At 49.8% G+C, this 24,492-nt stretch overlaps 1 protein-coding gene across 1 annotated transcript; it reads left to right on the top strand.

Moving 5' to 3' along the window:
* The first annotated feature begins 530 nt into the window (after positions 1 to 530).
* Positions 531 to 23,064, top strand: IPO13 (importin 13). The gene is made up of 20 exons (XM_003801204.2): positions 531 to 1,393; positions 3,170 to 3,906; positions 11,493 to 11,633; positions 11,743 to 11,884; positions 11,991 to 12,157; positions 12,367 to 12,487; positions 12,577 to 12,724; positions 13,144 to 13,325; positions 13,406 to 13,432; positions 13,629 to 13,763; positions 13,936 to 14,079; positions 15,647 to 15,727; positions 16,216 to 16,353; positions 16,516 to 16,612; positions 19,563 to 19,615; positions 21,724 to 21,790; positions 21,877 to 21,935; positions 22,082 to 22,171; positions 22,633 to 22,814; positions 22,900 to 23,064. The coding sequence occupies exons 1-20, from the start codon at positions 1,310 to 1,312 to the stop codon at positions 22,994 to 22,996; spliced, it is 2,892 nt and encodes a 963-aa protein (XP_003801252.1). The 5' UTR covers positions 531 to 1,309; the 3' UTR covers positions 22,997 to 23,064.
* The last annotated feature ends 1,428 nt before the right edge of the window (positions 23,065 to 24,492 follow it).

The following is a 24,492-nucleotide window of genomic DNA, read 5'->3' as shown; positions in this document are numbered from 1 at the left end:
TATTGGGTGGTTGAAGAGCCTTCTTGTTTTTATTCCTGAGTCCAGTTCTGTGGACTGTCAGGGGGCATGTCAAGCCCCTTTTATTCTTCTCTGGGTGGTGCTGACGCCTTCTTCCCAGACTTCCCCTTTCCTAGACCAAGAATGTCCCCGCAGCGGAGCACAAGAGTGACCTGGACTCCCCAAGTCCCCTGATCCTCTAGCCTGGGCTCCTACCTCCATCCACGGGTTCTCTGAGTCTCATCCGCCTAGGTTGCCCCGGAGCGCCCCCCACCGGTCCGACCCGGAATGCCCGTTGGCCGCGGCAGGCCCAAGAAGGGAGGGCTCATCTGTCCCCAATCCACGTGCTCCGGGCCTCCTCCGGAAGGCACCACCTTCCTGCCTGGCGCAATACGGACTACATTTCCCAGGGTGCGCAGCGGCGGGGCCTAGGCTCGGCGGGGGCCTGAGGAGGCGCGCCACTCCGTCGCCTGCTCAGGGGCGCGCGAGTTGGCGCAAGGACAGGGCCAGGGACCCGGAATGAGTTTCCGCGTAGTTCCGCTGTGCCGTGCCGGGCTGTGCCGGGCTGTGCCTGGCCAGGACAGGCGGGGTTGGGGGCCTGAGTTTGCAGTGCCGGAGACAGGCGCTCGGGGCAGTCCGAGCCTTACTAAGGTCCCCGCCCCGTCCGGGCCGGGCTGGCTTGTCTGTCAGTCACTGGGGCGGAGGCAGCGGCGGTAGCCGGGCAGCAACCGGGCGGAGAGCAGATTACCGGCCAGACCGAGCGGAGGGGACCTGCCTCAGCCCCTCAACTCCCATGGACTCTTCGCCCCTGACTCGCGAAGCTGCGCCTCTGGGGTTTATTGGACGCCTCCACAACCCGCGAAGGAATCTCTCCCCCGGAGCCTCCAGGCCCTTGACCTCATAGCTCCAGAGAGCTCACCCAAACGAGGGTGTTTTGGTTACAGGCCATTGGCCCCGTGACCCTTCACGGGCCAGGGGCCCGGTTTCCCCCACAGGCCTCTCTCCCCTATGGCTCCCTCCTTACAGCTTTTGGGCACAGAGCCGTGACCTATCTCTAGGACCTCCGCCTTCGAGCTCTTCACTGAAGACTCCCTCCCTGAAGTCCCCCTCAGCGGAGCTCCTACGAGCTCTCTTTTTGGTCTCTGGCAAGCCCCCCACCCTTAAACGAGGTGGGGAGGCCTCGGCAGCCATGCCCGCCCTGGGCCCCTCCTCACCCTACCACTCCCTGGGCACCCAAGCCAGGGTCTAGCAGCCGAGGGGCTGGGGCAGAAGGTAGATCAGGGTCCGCCTCCCTGCTTGGGAGGGAGCAAAGATGGAGCGGCGGGAGGAGCAGCCGGGGGCTGCAGGGGCTGGAGCAGCACCGGCCTTGGACTTCACTGTGGAGAACGTGGAGAAGGTATGATGGTTCTGGGGTGGGCACTCCAGTGACAGAGCAGAAGTTCTGGGGACTGTCACTAATGCCAGAGCTCAGGCCTGGGCTGGATGCCTATTGGGATGATGCCCCAAGAGCACCTGGCATTCGCTGTCTCTGAGCAGGCAGGACAGCAGTGTTGCAGTGCACTAATGGGTTATTTTTGGCTTTCCTTAGAGGCGGGTCGCTGTGGACAGTTACTTCTAGGGTCTTGGGATGGTCCCTTCGGGGTGCTGATGGCTTAGACCTCCAGCCAGACTGGCTATTCTCCAGCTCCATGGGAACTGCATGAGCATGCAGTAGGAAAGCAGGAACCCAGGAGACCTGCAGCTCAGTCCCCCGGAACCATACTGATGCTGAACTGTCCTGGACCTAACTTTGTTGAGCCACGGGCTCAGAAAATAATCTGAGAACCAAATAATCTGGAACCAAAACAGTCTGGTTTATGTTTTCACTCTTCTTTGGAGAATAGTTCTTCCGTTACTGGATGAAAGCCAGACCAGTCCTGGACAGGCAGGAATGGGGCTGGCTCCCTTTGTTTTGTGCTGAGTCTAAGAGTCCTGGCTCTGCTGGCAACCTTAGAGTGCTCTTTCTACTTATCTGCCCACATAGCTCCCTGCCTTGGCTGTCCCAGGCACCCCCACTGCCCAGTCCATCTTTTCTGAACTGCTTCTTCAGTTCTTTTCTGCGTCTGCTCCCTGCAGCCTAGAATGCAGGAATGAATGCACCTGGGATGCATGAGGAGATGGGGCTACCTTGCTGGAAAGCAAGATATGATTGCGGAAATTCACTTGTTATTCTTGACCTCTGTTTGGCTTAAATGGTAAGGATGCTTCCCTCCTGCCTCTTTTCTGCTGGCTTTGGCATCCTTGAGAGGCCAAAATAATTGGCTGTCAGGGGTGTAAATAGAGCTAAACCTACTTGGATGGAGCCTGCTTAAGAGTAAGGATCCTGGCCTCACTCTCCTATCCCTCGGGGCTGGGGAGTGTTGGCATGGTGGCGCCCTGTTCCATGTGCTACCAGGGAGATAAATCACTGTTTTCTTACTTCATGAAGTCCCAGTGGAATTGGGACCCTGGAGGGATTCTGCTAGTTGAGAGTTTCAGGCTAGGCATTTGCCAAGACTGCAGCTATGGCGAAGGCTTCTCTGGATCAGCTTGTTGGACCTTCACACATGCTCTCTGAGGGATGGTCTCACCTCCCACCCCACCCCTGCAGTATGTTTCTGTCCCAGGGCTGCCTGGCAGAAGTCTTAGTACTGCTCAAATTTCACTCTGGCTTTGGTGCCAGCATCTGGAGTGACCTAGGGGTGATCCTGGGGGAGCTGAAAGGAGCTCTTGGAGATGGTGGGAGCAACTGTGCCCGGGAGGGTCAGGGCCCCTCAGGCTTTACCATGTTCTTCTCAGGGTAGCTTCATCCCCATGAAGCCATTGCTTCCACCTGAACCTTGCCCTCAAGTGTCTCCCATTTGGGGAGCTCAGCCTCCTCTTTTTCTGCTTTCCTGTGGAGATTACTTCTCTGAACCCATAACATTTTGCTATAAGAAGAGGATATGATAGAGCATGGGCAAGGTTCAGGCTCTCAAGATATCAGCAGGACCCTAGGCTCAGGAAACACTACAGAGCCCTGAGCATTCCCTGCTCAGCCCCCTAGTCAGGGAGAGAGAGAAAGCAGTCTTGCAGGACCAATTCATGCCTCTGTTCTGGGCTCTGGCTGGGTCCAGAGTGGCCGACACCTGTTCAGTCCTGTGCTATCCTGCAGGCGCTGCACCAGCTCTACTACGACCCCAACATTGAGAACAAGAACCTGGCTCAGAAGTGGCTGATGCAGGCCCAGGTGTCCCCACAAGCCTGGCACTTCAGCTGGCAGCTATTGCAGCCTGACAAGGTGCCTGAGATCCAGTACTTTGGGGCTAGTGCTCTGCACATCAAGATCTCTCGCTACTGGAGTGACATTCCCACTGACCAGTATGAAAGCCTAAAGGCACAGCTCTTCACCCAGATCACCCACTTCGCCAGTGGCTCCAAGATTGTGCTGACTCGGTTGTGTGTGGCACTGGCCTCGCTGGCTCTCAACATGATGCCTGATGCTTGGCCATGTGCTGTGGCAGATATGGTACGGCTCTTCCAGGCTGAGGACTCACCGGTGGATGGCCAAGGTCGCTGCCTGGCCCTGCTAGAGTTGTTGACAGTGCTACCCGAGGAGTTCCAGACCAGCCGACTTCCCCAGTATCGAAAAGGCCTAGTACGGGCCAGCCTGGCAGTGGAGTGTGGAGCTGTCTTCCCATTGCTGGAGCAACTGCTACAGCAGCCCAGCTCACCCAGCTGTGTGCGTCAGAAGGTGCTCAAGTGTTTCTCCAGCTGGGTGCAGCTGGAGGTGCCGCTGCAGGACTGCGAGGCACTCATTCAGGCTGCCTTTGCTGCTCTGCAGGACTCAGAGCTTTTTGACAGCAGTGTGGAGGCCATTGTCAATGCCATTTCACAGCCTGATGCCCAGAGGTAAGCTGGTTCACACCTCCCCAGAGAGGGAGAGTCTCTTGGTCAGACACACATCCATCCATTTGTCTGTTCAATAAATGTTAATTGAGTGTCTACTGCGTGCCTAGTCCTATGCTGGAGATATATTTGGAGATATATTAAGGAACCAGGCAAAACATGGTCCCTATCCTCATGGTTCATAGAGGAAGGCAGACATTAAAGAACTAATTATCTAGTGAGTTATTTAATTAAAATATTTGGCTCTTTTCTTTCTCTTATCAGTCAGTAAGTCCTAGCTGTTCTGCTCCTGACCATGTTGCACATCTGTTTTTTTCCATTTCTATTAACTACTACCCTAGGCCAAGCTGTCATCATCTCTCTCCCCAGATTACTGCAGATCTTTCTCACCAGGCGCCTGGTTTCTACTGGTTTTTACTCTTGTACCCTTTAGCCAGATTGATTTTTTGAAAATAGAGATCTGATCTTTCTTTTCTGATCAGAACCCTTCAGTGGCTTCTCACTGCTCTTAGGATAAAGTTCAGAATCTCTGGCTCGGTGCCTGTGGCTCAAGCGGCTAAGGCACCAGCCACATACACCTAAGGTGGCGGGTTCGAATCCAGCCCGGTCCCGCCAAACAACAATAATGGCTGCAACCAAAAAATAGCAGGGTGTTGTGGTGGGCGCCTGTGGTCCCAGTTACTTGGGAGGTGGAGGCAGGAGACTCGCTTAAGCCCAGGAGTTGGGAGGTTGCTGTGAGCAGTGAAGCCATGGCACTCTACCCAGGGGCTCAGCTTGAGGCTCTGTCTCAAAAAAAAAAAAAAAAAAGTTCAGAATAGCTGCTGCCCAATAGGGCATCGCCAAACTCATCTCATGTTACTTTTTTTGCTTCCTACACTCCCATGTGGTTTTTTTACTTCCTTGAATATCCCATGCTTCTTCTAGCCTCTGAACCACCATATGTACTTGACATATCACCTGTTCCAAATCTTAACTTCATTTCCGTAAGGAAGTCCACAATGATTTTTAAGACTAGATTTGGTATTCTCTGTTATATTATCTCTGAGCTTCCAGTATTTTCCTTCTTAGCCCACAACATGATTTCATTATAAATTAATGTATGGGGCTGGCCACGGTGGCTCACACCTGTAATCACTGCACTCTGGGAGGCCGAAGCCGGTGGATCTTTTGAGCTCGTGAATTCAAGACCAGCCTGAGCAAGAGTGAGATCCCCATCTCTAAAAAATAGCCACGCATTGTAGTCCCAGCTACTGGAGAGGCTGAGGCAGGAGGATTGCTTGAGCCCAAGAGTGTGAGATTGCTGTGAGCGATGATGCAATAGTGGCCCCTACTCTACTGGGGGGCAAGAAAGTGAGACTCTGTCTCCAAAAAAAAAAAATATTGATGTGTCTCCTTACTGGTCCCTCAACTCTGTGAGGACAAGGACTCTGTTATTTTGCTTTGTCACATTGTGCCTGTGATAATGATACATGGTAGCATTTAGTATTTTTTAATGACGAAGATAGGAATTTCCTGGGTGGGGAGAGGTGGGAGGTAGGAGAGACTGGGGGATAATGGAGGAGTATTCTAGGCTTCAGGAACCACAGGAAGTACAAAGACCTGTGGTAGGCAGCATCATGGCACATTCAGGGCCTGAAAGAAACTGAGTATAGTGAAATGTTTGGTGAAAGTCCTATGTCGGGCTCTCTGCTAAGCACTGAAAGCACATAGATGAATGCTTTAACTTCTGTGTGTTAGAGCACATAGTCTAGGGGACACACAAATGGGCAAGTACAATCAACATGATGAATGCTGTCATGGAGAAAGGGCGCTCTAAGAGCTCAGAGGAGGCTTTAACCCAGTCTAAGGGTTGTGAAAGGCTTCCCAGAGGAAGTGACAACTGAACTGTGCTTGGAATGCTGTGCAAGAGATAGCCAGATGGAGGTGATGGATGAGGAGGACACTCCATACAGATGAAAGAGCTTGAGTAAGGGAAGTGTGAGAAAGAGCCTGGGAGCCTGGAAATTTGTAAATCATTGGATATGATTAGACAACGGAGTTTAACAGCCAGAGTTATAAAAGATCCGGGCCTACATTGTGTAGGACCCTGTCGACCAAGGTTAAGATTTTGGTCATCATCCTGAGGATGATGTAAAAATATTAGAAGATTTTAAGCAGAGAAAATGGCCTGCTGTGGCTCAGCACCAGCCACACACACTGGAGTTGGCAGGTTCGAACCCAGCCTGGGCTGCCAAACAACAATAATTACAACAAAAAAATAGCCGGGCGTTGTGGTGGGTGTCTGTAATCACAGCTACTTGGGAGACTGAGGCAAGAGAATTGCTGAAGCCCAAGAGTTTGAGGTTGCTGTGAACTGTGACGCCATGGCACTCTACTGAGGGCCACATGGTGAGACTCTGTCTCAAAAGAAAAGGGAAATGGTCTGCTGAGGTTTGGATTGGAATGGAAAGGTCAAGACTGGAGGCCTGACATTGACATTTCAGATATAGGGCTTTGGGAACACATAGCAGAGGTGAAGGGAAAAACCATAGAAAGAGACTGCATGGAGAATTCATTTACTAGATCTAACTTGGATAAGCTACTTCTAAACCTCAGTTTCCTTATCACTAAAATGGGGTGATCTTATCAACCTCACAGAGTTGTTGTAATTGGTTTAAATAAGATAATATTCACAGAGTCTGCCCTTGGTATTCAATAGAGAGTATTTTTGACTCCCTGAATAATGAGAGTTTTTTGGTGGCCTCTGGTGGGGTAAGGAAGTCAGCAGCACCCATTTGTCAATATAGGTCACTCATCTGTCACATGTTTTAAAGTGGGAACTATGTGTGTGATTGTGTATGTGTTCTACCTTTCTAACATATATGATCAGCTTAATGGTAACTGTATTTTTTAAAAAAGGAAATATAGTTGCTGTTAAACTGATTAAGGCTATATACTTTTAGAACTGGTCATAAGAAATAGAAAGTGAATCCTGTAACAGACAGTGGACCTGGTTGATTAGTGGCTAAAATTGAAAAGGGTTGGTTTCCTTTTGTATATATAGATATATTTGTATGTATGCATATGCATGCATATGTACATATGTATATGCACCCACATAGATAATGTCCTTCACCATTGCCTTTTAAAACTTTAAATTAAAACATTAGGGTTGGGTGGTGCTGGTAGCTCAAGTGGCCAAGGCACCAGCCACATATACCAGAGCTGGCGGGTTCAAATCCAGCCCGAGCCCACCAAACAACAATGACAACTACAACCAAAAAATAGCCGGGCATTGTGCCGGGTGCCTGTAGTCCCAGCTACATGGGAGGCTGAGGCAAGAGAATCACTTAAGCCCAGGAGTTGGAGGTGAGCTGTGACACCGCTGCACTGTACCCAGGGCAATAGCTTGAGGCTGTGTCTCAAAAAAAAAAAAAATAAAAAACATTGGAATTGATTTAAAAAATAAAAGAATATTGTGGTATAAAGATTAAATAAGAGAATGTCTGGAAAGAATTTAGCATGGTTCCTGGGGACTCTATAAATGGCATTTGCTAGTATTTCGTATCATTATTGTGTTGGCAGTTATTATGATACCTGTCTCCTACTTTCCTAGGTTTTCCAGCCTAAGGTAGATACCAAATCCCAGGTCAAGGCTTCTCTTGGCAGCCAGAAGCTCAAGTGCTGGGGTGGGCTCAGGCATTGGTGACTAAGAGGAACTGATCAGGGGAAGTGTGTGGGTGATGTGGGGTGTCCTTGGATACACCCAAGTTTATCCGCCCAGCCAGTCTCATGGGTTTTGGCAGGTAATTGATGCCCCCTTTCCTCTGAACAAATGAGAGAGCAAGGAGCTGGTGAGGTAACCCACAGCCTCCTGGGCGCCTATTGGCTGCAGCCCCTTGGTTGCTAAGCAACTCTCCCCATTTTCTCAGCTCTGCTCCCAGAGCTCTAATGGCAGGCCTGGGCTGAGCTCAGTGTGAGCAGCAGCAGAGAAGTCCCAGAAGCCCTACCTGGCTGCTCAAGTTGACCAACTGGAGCTAGGTGTCTTGAACCCAGCTTCAGCTATGATCCTAAATACATTCTCCCTGTCTCCCTCATTCAAACCCAGAAACCTCTGAGGCCTCAGACTTGTTCTTCTGTATACCCGCAGATCTCAGACACAGGTGCTCAGGTGGTGGGAAATTATCTCCATGGCCGAGCTACTCGTAGGCCAGAGTTAGATCTTGCTCTATCCAGTTTAGTTTCCTACCTTTGGCTTGGGAAAGTCACCTTCAATTATCTTTGATTCCTGGGTCATCCAGGCACTGCTTTCACCAGGTGTCCTGACCCTGGCCCTCCTTGGCTGAGCTTGCATTCAAGTCTCCCTTTTTCTGCTCCTCCATAGCTGCTGCTGCTTCCTGGCTCTCTCCTTTGAAATATAGCCCCCTCCCCTGAAACATGTTTTGAATCCTGAGATTTTCACTGGGGGTTGGGCAAGGAGAGAAAGTGAATTAAGCTGTTGGGGGTTCCTATCAGTTATAACTGGATATGGGCTGAGATCTACATAGATCCTTTGGGGAAATTCTGATTGGATCCTGAAAGAGAAGCAGACATCTAGAAGTTTAAAAGGCTGTTTCAGCCAGGAATCTGCTTCTAAGTTGCTGTATGACCTTGAGTAATGCTCAACCCTTCAGGGCTATATTGTCCTTGATTTGCCCTATTATGAGGATTAGGTAAGAGAAATAAGAACCTTCACTTAGTACCTGCTATCTGTGTGAACTCTGGCAGATTTGGAATACAGTGGAGATGCTATGGGGGTAGGGCAGTACCTCCTGCCCCCATCTCAGCTGCTAGGGAGCTTGTGTGCCACAGCCTTGGCCCTGCCCCTGCTTTTTGTGCTAGAGTCTGGTCTGAAAATGTTCATTGTCTGGTGGTGCAACCCGTGTCAGGGTCATGAGATTAAAACTATTCCAGCTGTCTCCAAGTGGCACTCTCTGGGGCTCTCTGGGCTGGGGGGTATGCTGATATGGATGACTTTTCCTACAAGAATGTAGAAATGGGAATGTGGAGAGGAAGGCAGTGTCCCTAGGCTGGTTGCCTCTTTTTGTCCTCCTCATCCTCCCACTAAAGTTATGAGGCTACTGCCTAGCAACCTGGGGGCAAGTCCAGATAGAACTCCTAGATTCTTGGTCCCTTCTCTGTATGTAGATTGCTGTAGTAACACCATGATTGACAGCAGAGGGGCCCCAAAGTGCCTGATCCCCCTGAGAGTATGGTTTCCTCTACTTAGTCTGATTTAAACAGAGCAGGCTGCTGAGGAGGGGTCCCTTGTGATGGAGCTAGCCATCTCTGGATCTTCTCTGTGTACTGGGCTTCCTCTTCTCCTCCTTTAGGGGTCTGACCTAGGCCTTCTTTTCTCTCATTCAACATTTTCTCCCTGAGAAAGTCTTATTTATTCCCATAGCTTCCACTTCCAGCTGTTAGCTGATGACTCTTAATCAATGTCTTTTGCTCTAACCTCTCTACTGGTCTTCAGGGTTTTGTATCCAACTCTTTTTTTTTTTTTTTTTTTTTTTTGAGACAGAGCCTCAAGCTGTTGCCCTGGGTAGAGTGCCATGGCGTCACAGCTTACAGCAACCTCCAACTCCTGGGCTCAAGCGAGTCTCCTGTCTCAGCCTCCCGAGTAGCTGGGACCACAGGCACCCACCACAATGCCTGGCTATTTTTTGGTTGCAGCCATCATTGCTGGTTGGTGGGCCCGGGCTGCATTCGAACCCTCCACCTTAAGTGTATGTGGCTGGCACCTTATCCACTTGCGCCACAGGCGCCAAGCGATATCCAACTCTTTATCGATCCTTCTACCTGCATGTCCTATCAGGTGCCTCTGAGTCAACATGCCTGATATGGAAGCTATCACCTTCCCACCTCCCATTAGAGGTGTTACTGTTGGTTGGGTGTTAAGACTCACACCTATAATCCCAGCACTCTTCAAGGCTAAGGCAGGAGGACCCTTTGAACTCAGGAGTTCTAGACCAGCCTGAGGAAGAGCAGGACCCTAAAGATAGAAAAATTAGCTGGGTGTTGTGGCACGTACCTATAGTCTCGGCTACTCAGGAGGCTGAGGCAGTATTGCTTGAACCCAAAAGTTGGAGGTTGCAGTGAACTAGGCTGACCTCATGGCAATCTAGCTTTGGCAACAGAGTGAGACTTTGTCTCAAAAAAACAAAACAAAAAAAAAAGATGTTACTATTTTCTCACCCCTCAGATTTCAGAAAATAGCTTTACCATCTACTTAGTCCTTGAGCCAGTAAACTGAGAGGTTGCCTTTGAGAAATTGCCTTTTTTCCCATCCTTAAAGCAGTCAGTCATCAAATCTTGTCCATTTTGCCTCTCTGAGTCCATCATTTGCTTCTCTCCTTTCCTACTGCCACTCGATGACATAGCAGTTGGGATTCAGTGGTAGACGGTGGAGTGGATGGTGGGGATTGATGCCCTAGTGAGCTGTTGCTGTTTTCTCAAGTCATTTTAGTAGAGCTCCTGAGTCTGTGTTAACTCTTCTGTCTCTCAGTCTTGTTCAGTTTCCCCAATACTACATTAGTTTCCTAGGGCTGCTGTGACAAAATGCCACAACCTGGGTGGCTTTAAACAATAGAAATTTATCGTCTCACAATTATGGAGGCTAGAAGTCTGAAATCAAGGTGTTGACAGGGCCATGTTCCCTCTGAGACCTGTAAGAGAATCTTTCCTTGTTTCCTCCTAGTTTCTGGTGGTTTGCTGGCAATCTTTAGCATTCCTTGGCTTCTAGCTGTATTACTCCAGTCTCTGCCTTCATCCTCACATAGTGTTCTCCCCATGTCTCTATCTTCACATGGATGTCTTCTTACAAGGACACCAGTTGTTTTGGGCTAGGGGTCTGGTCCTTGCTCCAGTATGACTTCATCTGCAATGATTTTTTTTTCCAAATAAGGTTACTTTGTGAGGTACGGGGGGTTAGGACTTGCCAAAAAATTTATCTTTGTGTTGAGGGGTGGACACAATTCAACCCATAACAGTCTGCCCTCTACACCCCCCAACTTCATGTTATTACCACATGAAAAATACATTCACTGCATCCCAACCTCCCTAAAAGTCCTAACCCATTACAGCATCAACTCTCAATTGGATTAGAGGATACAATTCAACCTATTACACTGACCTCATACTGTCTTCCTAGGGTTCACTTGGAGATTCTGACCTAAAGTTCTTCCTAGCTGAGCAAAAGTTAGACCTGTCTCTACTAAAAATAGAAAAACTAGCTGGGAGTTATGGCAGGCACCTGTAGTCCCAGCTACTGGGGAGACTGGGGCAAGAGGATCACTTGAGCCCAAGAGTTTGAGGTTGCTGTGAGCTAATATGATACCATGGCACCCTAGCCTGGGCAAGAGAGTGAGAATCTGTTATATATATTTAGTTCTTTCCCAAATGAGCAGCATCAAAGCTGCCATCTAGGTTAGCCTCTTATCTTTTTTTTGCTTAGGATTTGATGTGAGGAGGAGGGCTTTGATAGAAGACAGGGAGATTGTGATTGTGCCTTTCTTTCAAAAATGGTGTGTGGGGCAGTTCTGATGGGTTTTCTCACCTCATGCCTCCAGATATGTGAACACACTCCTGAAACTCATCCCACTGGTGCTGGGACTGCAGGAACAACTGCGACAGGCAGTACAGAATGGGGACATGGAGACCTCCCATGGCATCTGTCGCATTGCTGTGGCTCTGGGCGAGAACCACTCCCGGTGAGGAGTAGGTTAGCTAAGGGTGGGATAGCAGGGCCCCTGTACAAGTGGGCTTATGGAACCCTTTTGAAAGAAGTAGAATGACTTTACTATGTCTCTTCCTCACCAGGGCCTTGCTGGACCAAGTAGAGCACTGGCAGAGCTTTCTGGCACTTGTCAACATGATTATGTTCTGCACAGGCATCCCTGGCCACTATCCTGTCAATGAGACTACCAGCTCCCTAACCCTCACCTTCTGGTACACACTGCAGGTTTGTCTATGTGACCTCCTGCAGGCCTGGGCAGGACGGAAGAAGGTGGATTATGGGCTGTATGGCTGATGGTGAGGTGGCTAATTCTCTTCCTTCGCTTTCTCAGGATGATATTCTGTCTTTTGAGGCAGAGAAGCAGGCTGTGTACCAGCAGGTATACCGGCCAGTCTACTTCCAGCTGGTGGATGTGCTTCTGCACAAGGCCCAGTTCCCTTCTGATGAGGAATATGGATTCTGGTCCTCAGATGAGAAGGAGCAGTTCCGAATTTACAGGTGATGATAACAGGCCAACCATAAATCTGAAAGGAGTCCTGAAATAATGAAGGCAATGAGGGAAGGAGCCCAGTACTAGGCTTCCTGAATTCTAGGGCTCCTTTCTCTATTCTCTAGGCATTTTTGCAGGGTTGTGAGGGGTCTGGGGTAGGTTCTTGGGCTTGGAATCAGGATCCAGGCAGTATAAAAGGCCTTCCTATGCTTCTCAGGGTGGACATCTCAGACACACTCATGTATGTCTATGAGATGCTGGGCGCCGAGCTGCTCAGCAACCTCTATGACAAGCTGGGCCGTTTGCTCACCAGTTCAGAGGAGCCCTACTCCTGGCAGGTACCTCCCAAGCCTGATTCCCCCAGCCTCCCCAGACCTGTCATACTGGCCTCCTCCTCAGCCAAGACAGTGGTACCCTCTTTCCCCAGCACACAGAGGCCCTGCTCTATGGCTTCCAATCCATCGCAGAGACCATTGATGTCAACTATTCTGATGTGGTGCCTGGGCTCATCGGCCTCATCCCACGGATCAGCATCAGCAACGTGCAGCTTGCAGATACTGTCATGTTTACCATTGGTGAGACCTGGTGCCTGCCCATAACCACATTCCCAGAGCAGCAGCACTCATGGCCCAGACATGGCCAGCATACTGGGTCTTATCCAAAACAGGAGAGACATGTGCCTATATGTGCAATCAGTAACCAACTGACTGTCCAGGCAGGTCTAGGGGTCCTTCCAGCAGTGTACTGAGTTCAGTGAGGTTAGTTCACTGTCAGTGGAGCAGCAGTGCTTTAAGTAACCCTTTCCTCTTCTCAGCTGTAAGGCTCGTGTTTGAGCATGCGCATGCATTATTTGTCCACTCACATATCTGAATGAGCGATGATCTGTGCTGGGGCTGCAACGTGACCCTGCCAGAAGCTCTGCCTGCCTTGGGGACATGGTACAAAGCCAACCTGCCCTGCCTCAGAGATCCTCCTTTCTTCCTCTTTCCTCCAGGAGCTCTGTCTGAATGGCTGGCTGACCACCCTGTCATGATCAACAGTGTTCTGCCCCTTGTATTGCATGCCCTGGGCAATCCTGAGCTCTCTGTCTCTTCTGTTTCCACCCTCAAGAAGATCTGCCGAGAGTGCAAGTATGACCTGCCACCCTATGCTGCCAATATCGTGGCTGTCTCCCAGGTATGCGGGGCCCTAGGTGGTGCTGGGCCTCAGGACACACCACACTGTGCTGATACTACCTTCCTTCTTTCTACCTGCAGGATGTACTGATGAAACAGATCCACAAGGTACGGCTCAAGAGTTTTTAGGGATTGATCTCTTTGTGGGTCTTGTGGGATTCTTTTATCCCAGAAATCCTGTCTTTTGCATCCCCTTGCTTTCCCTGATTCTTTGGTTTTTTGAAACTTCTCCAAGAGACTCATTCTCCTTCCCACCTCACGACAAGATGTGGCCAGGACTGACCATCCGTGTTCTGCCCCACAGACTAGCCAGTGCATGTGGCTGATGCAGGCACTGGGCTTCCTGCTGTCAGCTCTGCAGGTGGAAGAGATCCTTAAGAACCTGCACTCACTCATCTCTCCCTATATCCAGCAGCTGGAGAAGTTGGCAGAAGAGATGGTGAGTGAGCTCTGGGGGCCAGGGAGCAGTGCTGGGACTCTGGGGCTTCCCGTTGTGTGGGCTGTGGCTAAGAAGAGGTGGGGTTGGAGCTGGCACTCCGAGGTGGGGCTGAGTGATCTGGGGACCAAGTTGGGGCTGGGAGATCTGGAGCTTGGTTTGCTTTTCTCTGTAGCCCAATCCCTCCAACAAGCTGGCCATTGTCCACATCTTGGGGCTTCTCTCCAACCTGTTCACCACACTGGATGTCAGTCATCATGATGATGATCATGAAGGCCCCGAGCTTCGGAAGCTGCCAGTGCCACAGGGACCCAACCCCGTGGGTGACATTGTCTTTGCCATTCTCCTTCCCAAACCCTGGGAATGTTACTCCCCAGCTCTGTGGGTAATGTTGTTATTATCCCTGCCCCTATTGGGGGTAATGTATTTGGTCTTGTGAATGAGTTTATCATCGGCCCCACCCTGTAGTTAGTGATGGCATTATTTCATTCAATCTTGTGCATCTTATTGCCCTTGTCCCCAGCACAATTCCTGAGTCCCATGAGAGAACTGACATTATATCTTTCAACTCTCAAGTAATGTTATTATGGGCCACTCTCCAACCCCCAACTCTGTGGGGCCTCCTACTTCAACATTTATTGTACCCTGTGGGAACCAAGAATGCCTATTGCATCCTCTGTGTGTAATAGTTCTTGCCTTTGAGTCACTTATAATCTAGAGGAAATACATGTAAACAGATCATCACAAAATAGTGTGACAGATACTGTGATAAGTTTGGACACAGGGGGCTTGGGGCTTCCAAGCTATTTGATCAGGGGCAAGCCTCAGCTTCCCATTCAAAATTGTAAACACTGGAATTTCTGGTTTACTCACCTCTTAAAACTGTGCTGGATAACAGATATGGTCTTGAGTAAAAGTAGTTTGGAAATTGTAAAATTTTTTACAAATATGAGGGGCTGCTGTGGTCATTGTTCCAAGAATCCCATCCAGGTTTTCTCCAGGAAAAAAAGAAGCCAGGAGTATTCTAGTCTCTCAGCTCAACTCCCCACCTCAGCTTCAGTTACCCTTTTAGCTCCAGCCCACATCTGGGCCACCATGGTTCCACAGAGCCCCTTCTCCTTTGTGGTAGTCATCATTCTACCTTCCCTCACCTCCTAGGACCTTGGTACTGTTCTCTGTTCCTCGATAAGCTCCCTGCATCTACACATCCCTTGGGGCTCTCTAACCTAAGCCTATTTGTATAAGACAGCATCTCCATTTCTTCAAGGGCAAGCCCATAGCCCTTGTTTTACTAAACAGAGATGAATAGGGATTGGTGTTTGTTTGTTTGAGATAGGGTCTCTGTCACTCAGGCTAGAGTACAGTGGCATCATCATGGTTCACTGCAGGCTCAAACTCATAAGCTCCTGCTCCTGCCTCTGCCTCCAAGTACCCAGGACTACAAGCATGTGCCACTATGCCCAGCCAATTTAAAAAAAATTTGTTTATAGAGGCAGGATCTCATTATGTTGCCCAGGCTGGCCTCGAACTCTTGGCCTCAAGCAATCTTCCCACTTTGGTCTCCCAAAGCACTAGGATCACAGATGTGAGCCAACATGTCTGGCTTATTTTTCTTTAAGTTTACAAAGTTTTCATAATCTTGTGATATATTTGCTTTGCAGTTTGAGGCTTCCTATAGAGATGATTGCTAGAATTCAGGATATCCTCCTCTTTAATTCATAGGAAAGTTGGGCAAACCGCCTCTTCCCCAGGGGTCCCATGCACTGAGTCTTCAGTGTGTAGTCTGGGGTAATAAGTTTGAACTCCTTCCCTACTCCCTACTACCAAGTCTTTCTCAAGTGGGTCATAGTGATGATGGAGCACCTCACTTCTTTCTGTGTCTTCAGGTGGTGGTGGTGCTGCAGCAGGTCTTCCAGCTTATCCAGAAAGTGCTGAGCAAATGGCTGAATGATGCCCAGGTGGTGGAGGTGAGCCCTGACCCTTGTCCTTTGCTCCATGGTGACTTTGCTCAGAGATGGAGCAGAAGTAGGGTGTTTGTACTCCTGCTTCAGCTTGTGAGGGGAATCCCCATGGACACAGGGAATCTTTTGGGAAGATATTTAGAACTCCCCAGTATCACAAGCAGTGCTTGACAAGAGGACTGTAATGTTAGGGTTGAGTCAAGCATCTGTTTAAGCATCAGAGACCTGTCTTCGGTCCCTTTTCAATTCAGGTTTTTGTTGCTGTTTCTGCTCCCTGAGAGGAAATGATGGAGATGTAAGTAGCAAGAGTTAAGTTACAAAGTTATATCCTGTGTGAAGGGCGTGAGGGTCAGACCTGCTTACCTTCCTTGGTTTGCACAGCCAGGCAAGGCTTATAGGTAAGGGCCCTTTTTAGGCCCCCTCTGCACAGGGCTTCAGTTCTGTTTCAGCCAGTTGTGATCTGCTGAATGGAGTCCCTTTGCTTTCTTTCCAAGGCGGTATGCGCTATCTTTGAGAAGTCTGTTAAGACACTGCTGGATGACTTTGCCCCCATGGTGCCACAGCTGTGTGAGATGCTGGGTCGGATGTACAGCACCATCCCCCAGGCCTCTGCTCTTGACCTCACTCGACAGGTGGGCCTTCTGCGTGGGGCAATGTTACTGGATTTCATCCTAGTCAGAGATCCTGATGCTGGGTGGCGATGGATCAGATAGCTGTCATGGCTAGGTCCCCGGACATGTATTCCAGGGGTGTTGACTGATCTTTATGACACTGAATTCTCTGCTTTGTTGTAGCTGGTCCACATCTTTGCTCATGAGCCTGCCCACTTTCCCCCAATCGAGGCCCTCTTCCTGCTTGTCACCTCCATCACACTCACTCTCTTCCAGCAAGGTAGGTCCTAACTGGGGTCTCCGCTGCTGCTGCCACTGCCACTGCCTCTGCTTCCCAAATTGGGGAGCCAAAGCTGCCCACTCTGTTCTCTGTCCCCTGAGTTGCACTTGGGACTCGATGGGAAACGTGGGATCAAGCACAGTACAATTTTCACCTTACAAATAGTCGAAGCCTTAGGTTGAACTGGATAAAAGGGTGAATGGTGTCTTCTGCTGGCCTGCTGGGCTGAGGGCCAGTCTGGGGATGGAGGAAGGTGTGGGCAGAGGCTCTGAGGGACTTGGGGTACTAGGCTGGGATATAATGAAATGTGGAAGGACTGTGGGCCTTGAACTCAGATAGACCTAGATTCTAAGCTCATCACCACCAATTAGTTGTGTGCCCTTGGGCAAGTCACTTATCTTTGCTGAGCCCTCATTTTCATGCCTGTGAAATGGAGATACCTTATACCTAATGATTGTTTTAGGCAATAAAGTTGTACCTATTGGGCCTTGGCTTGGAGTTTTTGCTCATGAAATACTCAGAATGCCAGTTCCTTTCCCTGCATCAAAACTTAGTCCCTTCTAGGTAAAAATCAAGTGCTTTTGGCTATGGCTTTAGCCTCCCATTCTCTGTGGCCCTCTGCCTGAGAGAGTTGGGAGCAGGGGTTCTAGGTTTTCTGTACTGTTTAACCCATCCTTCCAACTTGGAAAAGGAGCAGTGGTGCTTTGCCAGCTTTGTGAATCTTGCCTAGCTTTATGGTCCTGGGTATGAGGCTCACCAGGGGGGTCACAGCCAGAGCCTAGGGTGCTCTCTGTTCATATCTTCAGTGTCTGTTCCTAGGATCCTGGCCTGGGCTAGGTCCAAACTAGAGAGAAACCTGAGCCAAAAACCCACGTGTGGTCATCCTCTCAATTCCACCTGTCCCTCTCCCCATACCTGATCTGGGACAAGTGTTGGTGATGATGGCTCCTGATCATCCCTCAGCCAGATCCCTTGTACCCACCCTCCATGGCTACTGCCTCAGTTTAGGGTCTCACCTGGATTACCTCAACAACCTATTTGGTTTCCTTGACATCTGCTCTTCTCTCTGGTCTATTCTGGATGCTATAAAAACAATGTTCTTTATAAAAATGCAAATCTGAGCATTTTTCCTCCCTGGCTTAAAAGCCTTTCATTGCTCCCATTGCTCTCAGAATATTGTACCCTTCCCACACACAAGGCAAAACTCTGGCATACCTCTATTGTCCTGTCCTGCCAGTGTCCTCCTGACTCCAACATTCAAGCCACACTGACATTTTCCTTACCATATCATTTGATCCCCTATGCCTTGCTTCTCTGACTGGAATGCCCTATGCTCTTTCCTAGATGAACTCGTACTCCTTCATGTCTTAGAAAGAAGAAAGACTATCTCAGTCCTCAGAGAAACTTCTCTGAGGCAGAATTGGGTGCTTGTACACAATTGACATTATGTACACACTGCTGATACAGCACCAATCACTCATTATAATCATCCTCATGTCTGCCCTCTTCCTAGTCTAAGCCCCTCAAAGGTAGAGTTGAGTTTCTTCTCTCTACGTTCTCAGTGACCAGAATGAGGCTGGGCTAGAGCAGCCCTCAGACGCTATTAAATAAAAGAGAGTGTGGGATGCTTGTCTTTGGAGCCTTTCTTCCTCATTGCCTGGCCCACCTCTAGCAGGGTGGGTGCTGAACATCAAACCTGCTATTCGTAGGGGACCCAGGCGTGGGGCACACTGGGCTTCACTTTCCAGGACTTAAGTAACTCAGGGTTCAGATATGAAAGGGATAGGCTTTATTTATTAATTGCTCCTCATAGCCCAGAGAAGGAAGCAGGGAAGAGATTATCTACTTTACAGATGGAAAAAATGAGCATTTGTGGCTTGCACAAGATCACACAGCTACTTAGTGGTGTCTTAGACAGCTGGTTTTGCATATCTTCCTGAGAATGGAGAAGCCTGGGTAGGAGCTTCAGGTGCATGCCTTATTCTTGCCTCAGGAATCATCAGAACTGGAGGCAGAAGTGTCCAACATCATATTTGTTGGGCTTGTTGGTTGTCTTGCTAGAGAGGGGTAGCCCCATACCTGTTATGCTGTCCTAGTCTTAGCCATTCCTTCCTCAGAGTCTGCCTTCCCACTGGATCATGGGATGACACATTGACTGATTTCCCTTTTTTTTTTTTTTTGACTGCCCAGGTAGTTGGGGTTGGTCCTCAGCCCTGAGCTTGGTTCTCTGCTGAGCCCATGACCATGTGGTGGGGCTTTGCTGGGGTGGGGTTCTTGTTTTTGGCCTTATAATGCTATTTCCTCTCCTGGACCCTGCTAGTGACTTGCCCAGCCATCGCCATGGCACATTGCTGCCCTGCCCAAGCAGGAGTCTTCTGATTTAAGGGTATCAGACAGATTCCTTTCCTTGGCCAGACCAAGAACTCTAAGGCCATTGAAGTGATGGGACACTTGCTTGGACCCTGATGCCCTGGCCTTTTCAGGGCCTTCAACCAAGCCTCAAGGGAAATACAAAGGACTGACCTACCACCAGCCCTTCTCTCCTCTTTGATGGCTGGCGATGGGGAAGTATGTGCTCAGAAGCAGTGTAGGGCTACCCTAGCCTGCCAGAGGCTACAGCAAGAGCATGGGGCTGTTTCTTCAACTCTATGGAGTCTAGAATTGCTTGGGCACCAAGGGATCACTGGGGGACTGGCCTGAGGAGGCGTGGGGAATAGGTGGAAGGTCCCCTGGGGGGAGCTGGGGCAGGCCCGTCCTTCACTTTGCCGTCTCTTTCTGTTGGGCTTCTCCCAGTTCATGGTTTTTGTATGTTTTGTTTCTTTATCTTGCTTCCTGCTGCTCATGTGCCCCCACGCTGTCTCCCTGCAGGCTCTCAGTCCCACATAACTATATGAGGTTGAGTTGCTGTTTGTATAATTTTTTCTTAAGTTCCATCTTTATTATATTTTAGGGCCCAGGGATCATCCTGATATTGTTGATTCATTTATGCAACTCCTGGCACAGGTGTGTTTTAGTTTTATTCATTCACGTTCTGTTCTCTCTCTTTCTCTTTCTCTTATGTTGAAATTCAATTTAAGCCTATTTTTAGCTTTCTGTTGACAAATTTTTTTTCTGTTCAGTTGAATAGAGTTTCTTCATCTGTTTCCGTGGAAGTTGACAACCCAACATCCTCCTTTAGTGCCCCTTTGCCTCAACTAGCTCAGTCTTCTACAGAGACCAGGGAGAGGCTGATCCCGAAGGGAGGGAGATGGGCTGGCCTGGGGGGAGTGGGGTGGGGATGGAGTGGTGACTGTGCCAGCAGCTCCTGTGTGGCTGGTTTGCCCAGGAAGAAGTTCAGGGGTAGCGCTGGAGTTGAAGGGCCTGGGGTTCAATGTCCCCGTGCTCCTGCCGGGAACTGCCTGCCTCAGTGCCCCCAGCCTGCTCCTGAGAGGTAGGCTGGGAGCAGCTCCCAAGGGAGGGCTAAAGACGAATGTGCCCAGTGGAGCCTTGAGTTGGGCTGCTGGAGAGGTTGTGCTGCTCCACTGTGAGACTGTGCCAGGATGTGTTTGCCTGTCATGTGTGTTTAAGTGTGTTGGACCTTACTTTGTATGTTTTGAGTTTGGTTTGGGAGGGGAACAGAGATCACCTGCTTCTATAAGTAGGGTGTGTATTGTGTTGGGTGCTGGGATAAATGTGTAGTTGAAGCATAGGCAAGTGCATCTATGTGTGTTGTACGTTGGTGTTTTGTGGTGTTTGTTGGTGTGTTAGGCGTTAATGGATTTTGAGTGTGAATGTGTATTAGGCTGTGGAAATGTATATTATGGAGGACAGGAGTGTGTTTCACAGTGTTGGTATGTCTGGAAACTGTGGGAGTGTGGAGTTAGTGTGTTTGGGGGTGCTGTGTGTTAGGGGGATGGGGTAGATGGAGTGTTTCTTTACACAGATATTGAGTGTGTAATACACGTGAAGCACTTTGCTAGGTGCTGAAGCTGTAACAGTGAGCAAAATCAGGTACAGTCCTTACTCTCCTGGAATTTAAAGTTTAGTTGGTGAGGTAGGGTGGAGTGAGCAATGGAAGGGAGTGTTTTGGGTCCAGATGGTTACATGTGTGGGTACTTGTGAGGGCACATCTGATGGCAAGAGGATTTGAGTGTGTATTTATGGATGGGCATGTTGGGAGAGTGTATAGGAAGATTGTGGGTAGGTGTCTTGGCTTGGGGATGTGGGGGTTTTTGAGTGTGTCACAGGTTGTGGGAGAGTGTGTGTAAGGGTGTGATAGAGGTGTGTAAGCAGAACATTTCAAGTGAGGGTTCATAGGACCCTCATGGAGGGTAGAGGGTATGTGAAGGGTTGGAGGGTAGGGCTCTATGTGGTATGCACTGGGGGCATTCATTGCTGGGGAGCAGTAGTGTTTGAGCATGGCTGGAGCTGTTCAGAGCATCTCCTGTGACCTGAGGATATGCCAGTCATATCCTGGTATCACTGGGGGTGGGCTGTGGGTTCCCATCATTCCATCTGTCCCACTACTATGGCAGCACGGCTCTTGGGGGTGGGTATGGGTGAGAAGGACCTGGACAGGGTATTCTGAGTGAAAGCTGGCACGAAGGCTCCAGGGCTTCGGTCTACTTTTTTTCTCCTTGAGCAGGAGCTGGAGGGTGCCTGAGAAATGTAGGTGGGACAAGGGAGGGGATGGTTGGGCTGAGGACTCCATGGTCTGGCTGCCATCTCTTCCTGCTGCCCTATTCACAAAGCCGGTGCGGGGGAGGGTTTGACTCCTTCTGTGAACCAGAGCAAAGTCACTGCTGGCTACCTGGAGCCTGTAGGTTATCTGGCTCTGATGGAGGAGAGAGGGGAAGGTGTTTAGACTAGATTTTCTAAATGATCCCCATTCCCAGACTCTCTCACATACTCCTGTACATCCGTGTACACAGACATGTACACAGCATCCCTTGGGTATCCTTACCTCACTTACTAAACTCCATGGCGGTCTGGGTCCCCCAGAGATGGCTGGGTGGCTGGTTTCAGCAGCCTCTACCTGTAATGTGTGAAATCGGGAGCTTGGGTGGCAGGTGAGTGGGTGGATGGTCCTTGGAGTTGGCTGGGGCTGGACTTACCAGCTCCACCTCCTGCAGGCTCTGAAGCGGAAACCAGATTTGTTCCTGTGTGAACGATTGGATGTCAAAGCTGTGTTCCAGTGTGGTAAGTATTGCCAAGTGAACAAGTGGGCCTTGGGCTCCCAGGAAAATCCTTAGGCCCCATCTGATCTGCCTCTGCCTCTCCCACAGCTGTGCTGGCCCTCAAGTTCCCTGAGGCACCTACTGTCAAGGCCTCCTGTGGCTTCTTTGTGAGTCCCACACTGACCTCTGATCCCTGGCACCCAATGTCTTGCCCTGCCCAGGACTCCAGAGGGTAGGGGTGTGATGTGCAGCTCTTGTCCTCAGGGAGAGGTGGGAAGGAGCTGGGGCTGATGGGCATCTCCATCCTCTGCAGACAGAGCTGCTGCCTCGGTGTGGGGAAGTAGATTCTGTAGGAAAGGTGGTCCAGGAGGACGGTCGTATGCTACTCATAGCAGTGCTAGAGGTGAGATGGAGCAAGTAAGGTTTTGGTGAGGGTGGGGGAGCCTCACTTCTGAGGCATTTGGCTTTCTGGGAGGTTTGAACCTTAGTTCCCTAAGCTCTTGTATCCTATTTCTAACTCAATTAAATGGTGGCTTCTGGGTGTGCCCATGGTCCCAGCTACTCGGGAGGCTAAGGCAGGAGAATCACTTGAGCCCAGGAGTTGGAGGCTTTGGTGAGCTATGCTCATACCATTGCACTCCAGCTTGGGCAACAGAGCGAGACCCATCCTTAAAAAAAAAAAAAATGTTTTAAATGGCTGAAAGTTGTTAGGGTACTATGAGGATCTACTGGCTGTCAAAAAGCATCACTCACTGTGATGTGCAGTTTGGCTTAGGAACTATCCCAGAGGGCCTGAGGCATAGTTAGGCATCCTTGCTGAAGAAGGGGCAGGATCCTGATGTGCTGAGAACACCTATTCCTCAGGCCATTGGGGGCCAGGCTTCCCGTAGCCTCATGGACTGCTTTGCTGACATCCTGTTTGCACTGAACAAACATTGCTTCAGTCTCCTGAGCATGTGGATCAAAGAAGCACTTCAGCCACCTGGTTTCCCTTCTGCCCGCCTCAGCCCTGAACAGAAGGACAACTTCAGCCAACAGATCCTTCGGTGAGCAGAACTGGGGTGGGCCTGTCAGGATGGAGGAGTTGGTGATAGTGGGTGGTGCTAATCTGCTCTCCTGTTTCTCCTTCAGTGAGCGAGTGAACAAGAGGCGGGTGAAGGAGATGGTGAAGGAGTTCACACTACTGTGCCGGGGGCTGCATGGCACAGATTACACAGCTGACTACTGAAGGGCACCCTTGTGCCACCCACCCCTTCTCATCTCTCCCTATCCCCAAAGAGTAAACCTGGACCCTTATTGCTGCCTCTGCTTCCTTTCTACTGCCACCATCGCCTAACTGAAAGCCTAGTTCCATCAAGAAAGCCTTGGGGCAGGATGGGAGGATGCTTGGACCCAGGCCCTGGGAAAGAATGGTGGGAACACCATCTAGGGTGGAAGAGGTACTGCTATCTCCAGGCTACCTAGGCTGGAGCCATTTGGAATACTTCATTTCCCTTGGGGTGGAATGGGGCTGTAGTAGTGTCAACCCCCCATCCCCATTAAATTAGTCCCAATGTGCATGCATTTATTTGATTAACAGTTCTGAGTACTAGGCTCAGATCTCTGCCCTGAACAAAGGTTGATCTAGTCATAGCCACTATGCTAAATTGGGAGAATGGTAAGGATGTGAGGGAAAGCTGCAGAGAGGAAGTTTCTGATGGGAATAGCAGGCTTCCTGGGAGCAGGACTTGGGGCTTGGGCTGGGTCCAGTTGGGAGAGAAGCAGAATGGGGCTTTGATCTCCAAGATGGGTTTCTGGTGTGGGGTTATAGAGTACCCAAACTTGCACATGGTGAAGAGGGCAATAGAAAGGGACTGAGGAAGTAGGGAGAAAAGGTATCATAGCCCACAGAAGAGCAGCAAGGTGGGACCTAGTGTTGTCTGTGTACCCCTAGCACCCTGCTTTTATGGGACCTCCCATACAGGATAGTCAGGGATTGGTCAGGACCAGGGACAGTTCCTGAACTGCTCTCGCAGTTCCTTCCTTACCAGGGTTGCCCCCCTGTCTATCTCTTTAGCCAGTTTCACCTGAACTACTTCTCAGGTGTCTCAGCCTTCTCAGTAAAATCTGAAAAGTGGTACTGACTTTCCTTATCCATGAGCTTTGAGTCTCTTTGGAGGTGATGGGGGAATTACTCCCACATCCATCCCACTTTCCCCGGTCTTTGCACAAGTTCCACATTTTCCATTCTTCCTCATTCAACCTCTTCCAACACCGGCCAGCGTCAGCCCCCTTCTGCCATCTGCTGTCCCCTGAAACCACTCTGTTCTTCCCTCTCCAGTCCCATTCTCATCTTACTCTATAGAGTTCTCACTTCTGGGGTGTGTGGAGATGTTTCACGTACTTTTAGTCTTTTTTCCTACTACATGGTATCTAGGTGTCTTCTTTCCCCCACCCAACCCCATGAGCAAATAATGTAGCATACAAAAGGCAGGAGAATTAATGGTCTAAGGCCTAAGTGCTGAAATCAACAGAACTGGATTTGATGCTTATTGTGCCCCTGCTTGTTGCATTTTATTCCACAAGTAGTCTCTCCAAACCTCAGTTTCCTTGTCTGTAAAATGGGATAATTTTTACTCCAAAGACTAAACTTTAAGAATGTAGTGCCCGGCTCGGCGCCTATAGCTCAACCAGCTAAGGCGCCAGCCACGTACACCTAAGGTGGCGGGTTCGAATCCCCAGCCC

The sequence above is a fragment of the Otolemur garnettii genome, unplaced genomic scaffold (genome assembly GCF_000181295.1).
Source record: "Otolemur garnettii isolate 467f Iridium unplaced genomic scaffold, OtoGar3 scaffold00202, whole genome shotgun sequence".
In the NCBI taxonomy this organism is placed as follows: domain Eukaryota; kingdom Metazoa; phylum Chordata; class Mammalia; order Primates; family Galagidae; genus Otolemur; species Otolemur garnettii.
This window is presented reverse-complemented; position numbering and strand designations above follow the sequence as displayed.

Bases quoted from the DNA above. Each gene is read 5' to 3' on its own strand.
- IPO13 (XM_003801204.2), top strand. From the start codon at position 1,310: ATGGAGCGGCGGGAGGAGCAGCCGGGGGCTGCAGGGGCTGGAGCAGCA. The intron at 16,613-19,562 runs GTAGGTCCTAAC...ATTATATTTTAG, and splicing joins ACTCACTCTCTTCCAGCAAG to GGCCCAGGGATCATCCTGAT. The intron at 22,815-22,899 runs GTGAGCAGAACT...TTTCTCCTTCAG, and splicing joins TTCAGCCAACAGATCCTTCG to TGAGCGAGTGAACAAGAGGC.